Consider the following 15,215-nt stretch of genomic DNA (forward strand, 5'->3'; position numbering starts at 1 on the left):
CAAACAAATATAAAAATGGTATTATTCCCCCCCTACCAGTTCCAATTCCATCAAACAGAGATAAAACTCTAATTGGTTTTTTTTCTCTATAGTCATCTGAAGATGGGGATAACTGGATGCTTTTCTCTGGCTGAAACAATTTTAAAACATTCTGTTGCCAGTCTAACTTGGGTTGAATAAGACCATTTCTTTCTGGATCATACTCAGTACAGATAAAGCAGAACCAAGGATCAGCAGCTAGGACCTATAATGATATACAATTGTTATTATGTACCTTTGTCTTTCATAAACTTTTGCTGAATCATACATTTATTGATTCATTGATAAAATTCATTAATATATCTATGGAACAGAAAGAGAATTGATAAGAAAATATGTTCTAGTGTTATTCACAAGTCAAAACAATGACAATTATAAATATTACCAATAATCCACTCCTCAGTAAACATCCAGACCACAGTTATGACAACTACCAGGTTTAACATATATTAAAGTGCCAACATTTAACTGTTTACTTTTCAAATGCTCCCTTCAACTAGAATTTAGTCCATGTACATATGGTTAAAGATACTTTTATATCAAAAATTCTTTTCAGTTAATAATACAAAAAAATTGGAATTTTTAAGAGTGGAAAGTCTTTTCCAGTGAAGGTTCTGTGTTATATGCTAATTTAATTATGTTCAGTATCTTTACTTCAAGAACATGCAAGTTAAAAGGTTAAAATTTACACATCACAATAATGATTAATAATAACACTATTATATGTATGTAACTGTCATATCACTTACTAAAAGCAATTTTATATGAATGCATACGAATATTTTCCCTGTTACACCTGTTATTAATAATGGCTGTATTATGCTTTCAGTTGACAAAAAATAAATATCAAAACTTATCACAAATATTTGCAGTAGTTGAAAATGATGTGTTAATTTTTCTTTTATATTACAAAAATCTAAGAGGGACCCAAAGATAATCCACAATGATGGTAAAGTGTGCAATGAGAAAAACAACACTGCTTGTTGAATCAATGGTACGTTTAGAGAATAGCTAGGATTAATGTACGCCCATTAATAATTAGAGCATCACAAAGTACGTAAGTTATTTAAAAGACTGTTCTACACTTTTGAAATTTAAAAGAATGTAACCTCACAAGGAAATGGAAGTATGGTTATCACAAGTGCTAACTTTGATTTACCACACTGTAAAGAAAATAACAATGGCAAATATAGCAGTGTAAAATCATGAAAGTGCATTAGTGAGCTAGTGAACTCAAGTGAATCAGATCCAAATATAGGAAATAAGAAACTTAAACAATTATATGAGTGATTTCATTACAGAATATAACAGCCTCATGCTATAAAAAAAAATAAAAAAAGTAAAATAGGGATCTCACTGTGAAAATGTTTATACATTGTCAAGAGATAATGGTAATCTTCATCAACAGAGGCATAGCTTTGGAAAGTAGTGTAAATAAACCAAATAAACCACTTTAATGTCATAATTTTGACCTATAATAACTAATCACACATATCTGCGTCATTCAAAACATTTATAGAAAATAAGAGGGCAGTCCTTCTATAATTGACAAAGGTTTTGCACGTACAGTTCTATCTTATAATACTGCCGATTTTATTTACCTTTTTATGGGTTCCAGGAGAAATCAGAACATCAATACATCCAGTACAGTAACACCTAAGAAAGAATACGTGATTATAGAAGCAAAGTTAGATTTAATCCAAAACATTAATATATTCAGTGAAGTATAGAATCATAATGAAATACTGAGTTAAATGCTACTTCATAAACTAAGTTTACTGAATTAAAGGAATCACCTGATAAATTAACTTTTATCACAAAAAGATCATTTTGTTAATATAGCTGCCAAAAAATATTGTGATATTTATTTATTGATGTACCATATGTATAATAATTAATCTTAATTAAATTAGATATAATTAGTATTACTGCAAATTAAAAGGCTAGAGAAATTCTACAATAACATTATTGTTATCATTTATACATTTAATATTCTAATAATATATTGAGTATATTCCCATGAACACAAAAACAGCTTACTTGTTACAGTCAGTGTTATCACAGATAATCAGCTCTCCTGCTTGCCCACAAATAACACAGTATGCCTTGAAAAAAAAAGTATTTTAATTCTACATATCAAAACATTCTATTACACATAAACTACAGAAGTCACATAAATATCAAAATTTCAAAACTGTAAATGTAGTATCAAATTTCTCAATCAACTATTGGTTGTGAATTTCAGTTATCAATGAGAAAATATTCATGAACATTTTCCCACAAACCTCACTAATAGAAGTACACTAAATTATTTGAGTGCAATAAAATACATAATCTAAGATCTGATAAAATAAAACAAACATAGAAGTAATAAACACTTCTTCATATACTAGAGTACAATCAATAAAACATGACAATTACAAACAGCATTATCTTGATGCAGATTTCCAATATTTATTCAAGAAGCAACATACCTTATACATCAATCTCCCATCACTTAGTTCAAACTCTGCAGTTTTTAAACAAAGAAAGAAAACTATTCCATTTGAACCATATCATACAAATTGTTCATGCATGTATAAGTATAGAGATTACACAGAAATAAATATTTAATTATATACAAGGCTTACGCAATTGTACACATGTCTGACATTATACAAATGACTGAAAATACCTATACTAAATTTTATCACATATTGATAACCCAAGATTATACGATACAAGTCACTAGTGTATTGAGAAAGTATGTTGCAAAGAACATGTAATAGTATATAATTTAATAAATACTATTACATAAAGTCGTTTAATTTTTATTGTTAGTTGCACAATGTACTGAGAGTAATCTGTAAAAAAATGAAAGATATTTAAAAGATCACTATTAACTTAATAGGTTTAGTCAATTTCTATGCGTGTGAATTCAATTAAAAGGTTGCTAAACCTTTATAATATTTAACATTAATCCTAAGATGAAGAAGTTGGAAACAGCTATGATACAGATGAATACAATTTTAATTACATGGCACTTGCAGGATTATTTTTATATACTAAATTTCACACACGTTAAAGGAGATATATCAGAATACAGAATAATGATGATGGGTAGTACATTGTATGAAACAGTTCACCTTAAAAATATTATATTAAATGTTTGACTCCTTTGAAATTACATTTATGATGAAAATATAGTTAGGTTTATTAAAAAGTTTTAATGAGAACAATCAGAACTAGAAAACTGCAAAGCTTTTTTTTTGAATTAAACACAAAGTTCACTATGGGCTATCTGTGTTCTGCCCACCACGGGTATAGAAATCCAGTTGCTGGCGGTGTGAGTCCGCAGACATACCGCTGTGCCACTGGGGGGCAACTGTAAGGCAAAAACACAAACTGTTAGAGCAAAAAGAGGAATTCTTAGTCAAAAGTTAAAATGTATTAAAAAAGTTCAGGAAAAGTGACAAGAAAATTAGTGTAGACAATGCCAAAATATAGCAGAAAAAAATTATTGTGATAAGTAGAGTTGTTCACATAAGACTTAAAACAACTTTTGAAAACATGAACATCAAGAATATTAATGAATACTGGTGCTCCTTATTAAGTAAACTGTCTCAATTATTGCAGGAATAAAAGATAGTATGATTCCCTGAAAGAAACAAAGCAAAAATTATAAAACTGTTGAGTGTCAAAGAGTTTCTACTTAAAACTTAGAAAGCATTCAGACACTAGAGTTTTTTAAGTTTACAAAGAAGGAAAGTGTAAATGGTTTTCACATCAAATGCACAAAATGTTTCATGAAGCCAAAATGTTCACTCATGTTTTATTTGATCAATGCAAGCAAGTAGAAATCTTCTAAAAAGTCAAAGTCTTCACTGTAAAATTAACTTGTCAGAAGCAAAATAAGATTTTCATATTATTTTTATGAAGATTTTGTCTGTGATATATTATGAAAAGAATTATCAAAAGATATTAATGGGAGTTCCAATATTAACATGTTAAATGAGTACAGAAAACACATGGTGTCATTATATACTCTCATGAATATCAACTTAAAATTCAATTGTGCTTTGAAGAAGATTTGTTCTTTCCACTACAACTCTCTTAAATACAATCCAAAATTAAATGAATTGTTTTTATGAAAAAAAAGAAAAAGAGAAACAATAATATAAATATAACACCTCTTGACTTGTTCAATTATATTTTTTGCAAATATCAAGCAAGTCTACAGGAAAATATATAAACTGACAGTTCTTTTTTAGAATTTGAAAACAGCAAAATTATTTTTGGTTTCCTGAAAAAATAAAAAGCTCAAAGGTTTCATTTTAAAGTATTAGGCCACATGAGTAAAAGCTAAATAAGTGAATTTGTTCATTTGTTTGTCATTAAGCACAAAAATACATGTATGGCTATCTGAGTGGTGTCAAATGTGGGTATTAAAACCTATTTTTTTAGTGTTACAAGCCCACAAACTTAGAGTTGAACAACTATAGAAGAAATTTCAGGAAAACTGCTACGAATCAGAAGAAAGACTGAAAAATTGTTCAGGACATAATGAAATTTGCTCATTTCATCAAAGTTATATTTTAAATGTTACAGATATATAAGTTAATAAAACAGATTTGGAAACAATAAGATATGGCAAATTTCATGAAAGAGGTCACAAAGAACTATATTATCAAAAGAAATGCAATTATGATAAGCAATAAAATCTAGAGAACAATTTTTATTTGTAAATTTTATCTAAAGGTAACACTTTTCTTACACTGAAAAAGTATTTTTGATAGTTACTTACCCTTATCTCATGAAAAGCTATCTCAATTTTCAGTCCTCTAAGCAGTGCTAAAGAGTTTTCATAATCAGTGCAACAGTCTATGTACCCCATCAATTTCAGGCTTTTTCTGAACATATAAATATCATGTGACTTCTTTGCAACACTTATACTGACACAGGTAGTGTCAGTATTCTCACTCAATCTTAATTTTTGATAAATAGCAGGTTCTGAACAAGAACATCAGGAGTGGAGAGGAAGGGGGAAGGGTGAGAAGAGTATGATAGGAAGTAAGTGCCTATCATAAATACATTTGCAGTGTAAGAAAAATGTTAACTTTCAATACAGGCCATACAGGCCAGGCTTTCTTAAGTGTCATATTTAATGTCACCAGTATTCTGGAACATATTTCTCTGAGTACATACCTTACACAAATGTATGGTAATTTCTAAATGATAAACAATGGACAAAGCTTTCCAAACATATATAATATGTTGAGTTTAAGTTTTTCCAGCACACCAAGGAAATATAGTATGGTGAGGTGTTAAAAGTAGCATGTCACCAGTAGAAAAATGTAATTTCAATGCAATAACACAAGCACAAAAATTGCATGACACAAAAAAGTATAACTAAATTTTTTCTTGTGATTAATTAGAAAACATTTATGTTTTGAAAAGTTGTGAATAGCCTACTGTCCCATTAGTTTTCCCATATAAAAATATCCAAAAAAATTGTAATAAAATTAGTTTTTCAGTATATGATTTCTTTTATGTATATATCTCTCATGTATATACTCAAATTATGTCATTTTATCATATTATTATACATAACAGTCAAGACATTTGTTGTTATCAATAACTGAAGAGATAAAAATAAATTGCATTCTTCAATACAAATCGCTGAACATGTAATTCCATGGACTCCTTTATTTCAGAGAAGAACATATAGAGTGCTTTTTTTTGCTATATTTAGTTTCCACCATGTGTACCTGATTAGGGTAGGTTGGATTTGAGATGTATTAATCATAAATCAACTTATTTTCCTGCAAGAAAAATCTTTGAAAATGGGAATACATAACAGTTGTATATCTCTTTACCTGTATAACTAACATTCAAATGGAGTGAGTGGTGGTAGTTTTAGATTTAAGGGTCTGTTTATAGAAACAGGTAATTGGGGACATAGTGAGATACAGTCATGTGAAAAAATTAGGACACCCTATGAAAGCCTGTGTATTTTTGTAACATTTTTGGATATACAAATATTTAATCTCAATTTTAACAATAATAAGAGATTACAGGAATATAACTAAACAATTAAAACTGAAGGAAAAACTTTTCAAGATCTTCTGTAAAATGTAATTTGACAAAAATACATATTCTAACCGAGGAAATAGTTAAGACACCCCCACATTTTTACCCACATAAAATGGCTCAACTCACACACAGGTGTATCACACCAGGTGCATGTGATTAGAAGATGGTTACTCAGCATTGTGAATGAAGCTTGCCCTATTTAAACCTCAGACATTTAGTTTGGTGTGCTCCTGACTGTTGAAGTGAGAGTGAGCACCATGGTGAGAGCAAATGAGCTGTCTGAGGCCTTCAGAAAGAAAATTGTAGCAGCTTATGACTCTGAAAAGGGATTTAAAACGATCTCAAAAGAGTTTGACATCAGTCATTCCACTATCCGGAAAATAGTCAACAAGTGGAGGGCTTTCAAAACAACTGCCAACATGCACAGATCTGGTCGTCCAAGCAAGTTCACCCCAAGAGGAGACCACAAGATGCTAAAAGAGGTCTCCAAAAACCCTAAAATGTCATCACGGGAAGTTAAGCAAGATCTGGCTACTGTTGATGTGAAAGTGCATGCCTCTACATTCATAAAGAGATTGCACAAGTGTAACTTGCAGAGGAGGTGTGCAAGGAGGAAATCTCTGCTCTCTAAGAGAAACATCAAGGCCAGACAGAATGTAGACAAAGACCAGGACTTCTAGAATAATGTTCTTTGGACAGATGAGTCCAAAATTGAATTACTTGGACACCAGAACAGAGGACATGTTTGGCGTAAACCAAATACAGCATTCCTGAAAAAGAATCTCATACCAACTGTGAAGCATGAAGGTGGAAATGTCAATGGATTGGTGCTGCTTTGCTGCAGCAGGACCTGGACAGTACACAATCATAGAATCCACCACGAATTCTACTGTGTATCAGTGGGTGCTTGAGGATCATGTGAGACCATCTGTAAGAAAATTAAAGCTGAAGTGGAACTGGACCATGCAAAATGACAATGACCCAAAACATACCAGTAAATCCACCAAGAACTGGCTGAAAACTAAGAAATGGAGAGTCCTGAAATGGCCGAGTCAAAGCCCAGATCTTAATCCCATTGTGGGGTGACTTGAAACGGGCTGTACATGCAAGAAACCCCTCAAACATCTCACAGCTGACAGAATTCTGCATTGAGAAGTTGGACAAACTTTCTTCAGACCGATGTCAGAGACTGGTAGATGGCTACAAGAAGCATCTCACTGCAGTTATTTCAGCCAAAGGGGTTAATACTAGCTATTAGGGGGTAGGATGTCCTAACTTTTTCCTCAGTTCGAATATGCATTTTTGTAGCATGATATTTACAGAAGATCTTGAAAAGTCTTTTCTTCAGTTTTAATTGTTTAGTTATATTCCTATAATCTCTCAGTATTGTTAAAATTGAGATTACATATCTATATATCCAAAAATGTTACAAAAATACACAGGGTGTCCTAATTTTTTCACATGATTGTACATGTAAAAAATTCACAGAATGGGTAAAGGAGATCACCATTTTAATTCAATTCTATATATATGCTTTGTATTTCTAAGTATATGCTACATTATAATAAAAGCTTATGCTTATAATCGGATGAAGTAGTTTAATACATGATAACTATTCTCATTAGCCTACTGTAGCTGTACTTACTGTAGAAATGCAATGAAGATAACCTTAATTTCTACACCTGCCTTTGATAATACACAGAGGTGGTATATGTATTTTGGAGATGGCTTTCATATTTGTATTTTTAAAATTGATGGTAAACAAAGTTGGTACCTGAGAAAAAGGTAGCAGAGGGGAAAACCTTCTTACAGTGTATTTGCTTTTTACCTTTCTACTTTAGGTACAATACAATCTGGTAAAGGAGAATACACGTGAAAAACAGTAGTCATCTTCATCGAAGTGTAAAAATATGACAGAATGTAGCCCAAGTGCTAGAATTTTGGCATAAGGTTTTTAGTAGTTATATTTTTAAGAACTGTATAAATTATGCTTAAAGGAGTAGATTTTTTTAACATTTTCCAGTTGAAAAATGGGCACCTAAGAAAGCCTTGCCCTTATCTCCATTCACACAAAGCTGGAATCCTGCATTGCAATTGCAAAGGTGAAGAGGCCAATGTAGGTATATAACAATGACACTAAGTGAAAAGTAACTGCCCAGAATGAGTGGATTTGTTCTGAGATAAAAGTGAAGTACACTCGTGGGGTAACACACTATTTCTGGAACAAGTGCACTCTTTGCCCTTAAAGTAGGAAATGTACCTGATACAGTAAAAAAAAAAAAAAAGGATGTGCACAAATACAATTTGTTTTGAGAGATGCAATCCATAGAAAAATATACACCAAATTAGCTATGCACATATACAACCTCAACCAGACAGACAAGGTTCTACAAATACACATCAACCCCAGTCATAGTAAACAAAGTGACACACTTCAAGCAATGAGAAGACAAAGAAGAATGCAATTTAACAACAATACTATGTTGCATAGAAAGGAGTCCTGATCTAGATCTCACAGAGATGAATGGGGAAGATAGACCTCTTGCAAGTAAAGCATCCTCCTCATTAAATTGCTTGTAACAACACAGGAGCCAAGTATTTAGGGAAGGGCAAAAACTAATAAGTGAGCTGTAATGGACCAAATGAAGGGTCCTGAGCTGTGCTTAAAAATTTTCAGAGGAGTGACAAAAGGCCTCAAGATAGGCAGTGTGAAAGGAAGGAGAAAGTTGAATCTTTGAGAACTAAGCTGAATTACAATGAACCAAAACCCTTGGATTCAAACTCAGGAGCAGGAAATGAAATATCCTAAATGGATGTTGATTATAACTGACCAAAGGAAGAAGGTGTCATAAAAAGTGTGTCAAAATTTTCTTCTTCACCATGATGGTATTCTTCCTCAGAAACATTTTCAGGTTGAAAAGGAGAAGAAGTCACCAGCTAAACATATGACTCTAGCTCTCTGTATATTAAAACCTGTACTTACTTTGCAGGGTCGTACTATCAACCATCAACGAAATTTACATTTCTGACACAAATTCATACTAATTACAATTAGAATACAGGAATAAGAAAAATTTTAAATGCAAAATCATTGAAACAATTGAATTCAAATATTAAAACCTAAAACTGTTGAAATCAAAAAAGGGAACATTGGCCAGGGATAACAAAGGGAGCTAGATACACCAATATAGGTGGCACAATACTACTGGTGGAGAACAGTCACGTGATTTGTGCATATACAGAAGTGGCATGAAATTGATGAAAAATATATAGTCTGGTGCACTGATTTCAAATATTTTTAGCAATGGAGGGCAGAAAGAAGATTAAGTGAAGGTAAAAACCATATTGCATTAGGAAATACTTAACTTTCTGGAGAAAAGTTAGTTTAAAATGATTTTCATTTTCTGAAAGATATTGTTCAGTATCACTTGGACTTTAGCTTGTAATATATTCAGTTTTATGGCCTATTTTTGAAGTTGAATAATTAAAATTATAAATGACAAAACATTTGTAAGTAATTGGAAATAATTTTATAAGAAATTGTTTGTTTGTTTTAGTGTTTTATGGCACAAATTCAGCTAGGCTATCTGCGCCAAACATCCAGTAAAAAAGTAAAAATAAATTAAATGTAGTAAAATACATAAAAGTAAATGAAGGTCAAACAAAATATCATTGAAATACAGAAAAAGCATAAAACCAATGTTGACACCTAGTCTACAATGTTAAGAAAGAAAGCAGAGTAAGAGAAGTTGTAAAGGACTTTCTCTAGCAAAATGGTAATGATCATAACCCGCCAGGAAGACTAACAGGTAAGTACAAAAACCACCATCAGTCACCTGAAGTTGACCTTTCCAGTCCTGGTTCTGGGTTATGTTGTCATAACAGCCATTATCAAAAGGTATTATAAGAAATATCAGAGAAATTTATCTTGAAATGCAAAATGTACAAAATGATCTTTAATATTTCAGAAATGTTTTGATCAGTAACATATTAAATAAAATGTAAATGCTACCATACACTTGTTTCTGAAATTTCAGCAAATAACAATGACTCTTTTGAGATTTACAAAAATCAGCTAAACAGAATTATACTGGTATGAGATTTGTGTCATAAAGCTATTTAAAACCTTACAGCATACTTTACAGAACAATATTAAATTTAAAAATTAATGTCAAGGATAGAACTGAAACTACTTATAAAAATGTACATAAACATAATGGAACCACACAATTAATTATCAGCACAGCCCTAGAAAATGAAGTAACACATTACTGTACTAATACTAGTAGAGAAATCTTAAAAATAATGAATATGTTTGCATTTACACAAAAACAATAAAATCATGATTTAAATTTGCAATATAAAGACAAATAACAAAGAAATGACACAAATATACAACACAAAGATTCACAAAATTAATGAAACACCAATGACATTGAGCTAAAATATTATAAAATGATACAGGCTTAAGTTAGTGAGCCAACAGCATTACCAAACTGCTAAAAAATACAAAAATAAAGAGTTACAAATATATTAGTTTTAAATCTTATAACGTAGTATCTTACATTAGTTCCATCATCGCCATAAGCAAACATAGTTTCTATTATATCATCTTTACATTGTTGACACAGTCCACCTTCTATAAGAGGATGTTGGGTCACTATATCTTCTGAAGATGAATCACAAGCAACACATACATCTATATTAAAGAGATACTTCATTTGTCATAATGCTATTTTATGAGCAACATTATATTCAACAGAGGATACGAGTATGTCATGACTGAGAAAAATCAGAAATAATACAGATGATGATGAAACATCATAATAAGACAAGAACAGTATTTAAAGAACCTTCTGATAAGTTTCACTTAGTTTGTTGTTGTTGAGCTTTTTACAAAGCTATCTGACAGCTATTCACACTAGTCACTTCTTCTCTTGTTGTGACAGAGCAGCTAGTCAACACTAACCATTGCGAACTCGTGGAATATCTTTTACCAATGAATAATGAGATTGATCATCAACTAATAATGGACCACGACTGAAAGGGTTATCATATTCAGTGATGGGTTCCAGTCCCCCAATCTGCAGGTTGCAAGTTGAATGCTCTAACCACTAGATCATGACAGGCATAAGCCCTAAGTTTGACCATAATATTTTATTTAAAATCTTAAATGTTAAATTTAATTTCCTAGTAAAAACTTGAACTAGACAACTTAGAAATTCAGCAGTGAACAATCTTCTGTGAATTAACTGTAAGTAGTATTTCAAAGACAAGCATAAACGAAGATATGTCACTATGACATAGAAAATTTCAAGATGAAATATCTGGTTTAAAGCCATTAACATTGTTGTTAAAAATAGGATAAATAGAAATTTAATAATTTTTCACAGTCACATTATGGTTTACAGCCATTAATACTTTCAGTATATAAAATACTAGATATGCATATTTTGTCTTCAAAATGAACTGAGCACTCATCATTCTTAATCAAGTAACAAAGTGGAAAAGTAAAAAAAACAGAAATCATCTAATAATTATTATTACACAATAAAATCCAAATTTTTATGTCAATTTTAAAATAAATACTTAAACAAATAGTTATTAATTATTAATATTTATATTTAACTATACCTTAGCTAGAAAAACATTTTTCCACAAACTAAATGGACCACTTGTTGTTAGTTGAAGAGAAAAAAACCAAAGGTTAACATTAAAATCTTAAGAGCATTAATATTTTAATGTTAACTGACCTTGAATAGACAGTTTCCTTTCCCTAACCTTTTTCAAAGCACTTCCTGAAAAACCAAAGGTGAGAATATATTTTAGTGAGTTACACTACAAGGTTCTTTGTAAGAAAATTAAATTAAAAAGATACCAAAAAATATTTTAACATAATAAATCACATATGAAGTTCATCAGTGTAATAAAATCCCTTATACAACTACACATAAATTAAGTAATCACTAATATCAATTCTTAAGAATCAATTTCTTTCATAATATTTTCTACATTTTCAAGTGTTTTCACAGGGTTGTTCTGAATAGTTATATAAAAACCTTATATTCTCTTTTTAAGTAGCAGATATATCCATATTTGAATTAAAACATTTTCATGCATACACATCATATGTACAAATTTTGGATGATTTTTAGCACGTATGTATTAAGTTAATCAAAAAGACATAACCAAAATGTTTTTGTAATTGTATGTAAGTTCACATGTAGTTTTACAGTAAGAAATATTTCAATTAACATTTATAAATTTAATATGCACTGTATTTCATACATCTATGTAGTTTTTCCTACATTTGCAAAACTAAGCTTAGTTCATTTTTTTGTCCTAATTCATTTGTTCTCTGGTTTCAGAACTATAAATCTTTGGATTTACACTGCTAAAATTAGGGGTTTAACTCCTTTCTGTGGACACAGTAGATGCCACGATATGGCTTTACTAAAAGGAAACACACACAAACAACCTAATTTATTTTCTTTGTAAATCACGATAAAGTCTGATATGCCAGCAATCACACTCATCTTGTCTTCAATTCTTTTTACCAATGGCCCTATAGCAATATTTTCTTCACAACAAGCTTTAAAAAAAAAATTCATGCCAATATCCTTCTATTTCTCCTTCTTTTATAATTTCATATATATGACTTCCAAGTGCATACTTTAACTTCAACGTACTTTTGTTCTTTCATCTGTTTCACTGGGGGTCTTTTCAGGTTTGTGATTGAATGAGATATCCCTGACTCCAATATGTCCCACCATCTTTGTCATGAAAACAGTCACTAAATTCAAGGGGTGGCTGGAAACTAGTAAACTTCAAATTCTTGTTTATTATCTTTTTAATAGCACCAGAAGATATACCAAACTTCCCAACAATGGCTTTCAGGGGTTGGAGGTTTCTCTTTAGTAAAAGTCTTTCATTATATAGATGAAGGAATTAATCCTAATAGATTTAGGAGTCTACTGCTGTCTTAAACAACAGCTTAGTAAGTTTTTTCCACTTACCTGGACAACAATGAATATTCAATTTGGCTTTAATCTTACAGTAGGAATATTTCCATACTTTAAGAATTCCCAGTCACCAATAAGTTTTGTAAGCACTTTAAAAGTTTGGAAAAAGTGGTTTATGTTTATACAAATAATTAACACCTATCTTATGTAATTATTTCTAGAACTACTCCAACATTCAATAGAAAATGTATACAACTTGCATTCAATACTATAATCTGTAACCAACTCTCTGTAGTTTCCCCAAGTACCATTAAAAAAAAATTTACCCAATTATAATACAATAGTATTTATAACTTCTAAAAGGACAGATCTGTGAAGCACAATTTCATATTTATACATGAAACCTCCTAACTACAACAAGATCTGTACTTGTAGATGTAAATTTGAACATTTCTGTTAGCAGCTATATTATGGTAATTTCTATGGACACATAATGTAATGCACTACGAAAAAAACTGTTTTGTCATTTCATTATTCATTAAGTCTTTATACTACCATTAAACTTTTTGTTAACTTTTTATGATGGGAGTTCTTTTGTTCTGCAGAATACTCAAAACATTCAACTCTCAAAAACCACAAATGTGAAACATCGCAACGAGAAATATTGCTGGTGTTCTCAAAAATAGAGATGTGCAAATTAAAATGTCACATGCTTACTGAATATATGCCAAAATAAGTTTCTATTTTTATTGATTACTCATCATAAGCTTTGTTCATGAAGATAAACATTTCTTTTTATTGATTACTATTTTGTATTTTTATTGATTACTCATCATAAGCTTTGTTCATGAAGATAAACATTTCTTTTTATATATAAAATATATTATACAAAAAAGAATTCAATATAAAGCAACAGACACTCTCTCACTTAATGTAGCTTTCTTATTGGAAATAATTTAATCATTATTTACTCTATTTATTGTTTATTCTGAAATTAATAGTACAATATAGATAAATAAGTACTAACTAACCTGAATTTTCTAACTGGGCAAATCGAGAAAAGCGTGGTTGCAGGGAGGTCTGTGATTCAAGAAGCAAAAGAGCTTCCAGGTACTGTGCCTTGATACGATCAAGCCGTCTACGTACATTTTCAGGAATTGGATTTTCTATCAAATACATATACAAAAGTGTTCCTTTATGAAGCTAATTTTAGATGCTAATAAAAGAAGTTCAATCAAACTGGATTATAGTCACAAGTGGAATACCTCAAAGCCCACTGTTAGGACCTATGCTCTTTTTTTGATTTACATCAATGACACAGATATAGTAATGATCAATAAATTATTTAAAGTTACTGATGATATTAGGTTTCAGCTGTTGTGAGCTGTGAGGAGGATACTGCTGTTTTTACAAAATTATTTGAATTATTTGGTAAGTTAGATAAATAGATGGTAAATGGCTTTTAATTATAATAAATGCAAGGTAATGTATGTAGGATACTATAATTTGAAATACCAATATAATTTGGCTGGGAATAACCTTAATAGTGTTAAGGGGAAAAAAGGATCACAGTGTTCTTGTTGATCAGTCTTTTAAGCCATCCAAGCGATGTGCTATTACTAGTGGCAGGACAAACAGAATTTTAGGTTGTATCTATATAAATACTGAATACAAGTCTAAAAGGTCAATATTTCATTGTATAGGTCATTTTTTAGACTAAACATGGAGTATTCTTTGGCTCCTTTACATAGGAAGGACATTTAATTGTTGAAAAGGGTTCAGAGGAGGACTACTAGAATGATACCCGAGATGGAAAGGTTGTCATACAAGTGCAGGCTAAAAGTTAAAGAGAATTTTTTTTTTAGACTAGAAAACACAAATATAATTTTTGCAGTATAGGAGTCACCATCAGTTAAGTAAGCTTTATTTATATAGCAAGTTGTTTGGCCTTTGGAAGATACCTGATAAATATTTGAATGATAAGAGCTGGTTTTGAGTATTTCATTTTTATTTTAAAGTTTAGTTCAGTAGATGGGGTTGCCTGGATGTATAGATATATCATCCTACAGAAGAAAGTATGTATTTGATAACACTTGCTACTTAAGTGTGACTAGTCATATAAAAGTTTAAAAAATAAATCAC

The 15,215-nt window shown here is 30.7% G+C and overlaps 1 protein-coding gene across 20 annotated transcripts in view; it reads right to left on the reverse strand.

The window, feature by feature from the left end:
* LOC143240177 (DNA (cytosine-5)-methyltransferase 3B-like) overlaps positions 1-15,215 on the reverse strand; it is a 79,583-nt gene that overhangs the window by 20,231 nt on the left and 44,137 nt on the right. For 14 of the 20 annotated variants that reach the window (XM_076482223.1, XM_076482216.1, XM_076482211.1 and 11 more), the window contains 7 exons: positions 14,105-14,239; positions 11,865-11,909; positions 10,677-10,810; positions 3,335-3,403; positions 2,080-2,144; positions 1,641-1,695; positions 37-244 (listed from right to left, as the gene is read on the reverse strand). In XM_076482223.1, coding sequence (XP_076338338.1) covers positions 37-244; positions 1,641-1,695; positions 2,080-2,144; positions 3,335-3,403; positions 10,677-10,810; positions 11,865-11,909; positions 14,105-14,239 — 711 coding nt within the window. The remainder of the gene's footprint in view (positions 1-36; positions 245-1,640; positions 1,696-2,079; positions 2,145-3,334; positions 3,404-10,676; positions 10,811-11,864; positions 11,910-14,104; positions 14,240-15,215) is intronic. The other 6 variants (XM_076482221.1, XM_076482220.1, XM_076482219.1 and 3 more) reach the window with 1 other exon arrangement.

This window comes from Tachypleus tridentatus, chromosome 13, assembly GCF_004210375.1.
Source record: "Tachypleus tridentatus isolate NWPU-2018 chromosome 13, ASM421037v1, whole genome shotgun sequence".
NCBI classification, from domain to species: Eukaryota; Metazoa; Arthropoda; class Merostomata; order Xiphosura; family Limulidae; genus Tachypleus; species Tachypleus tridentatus.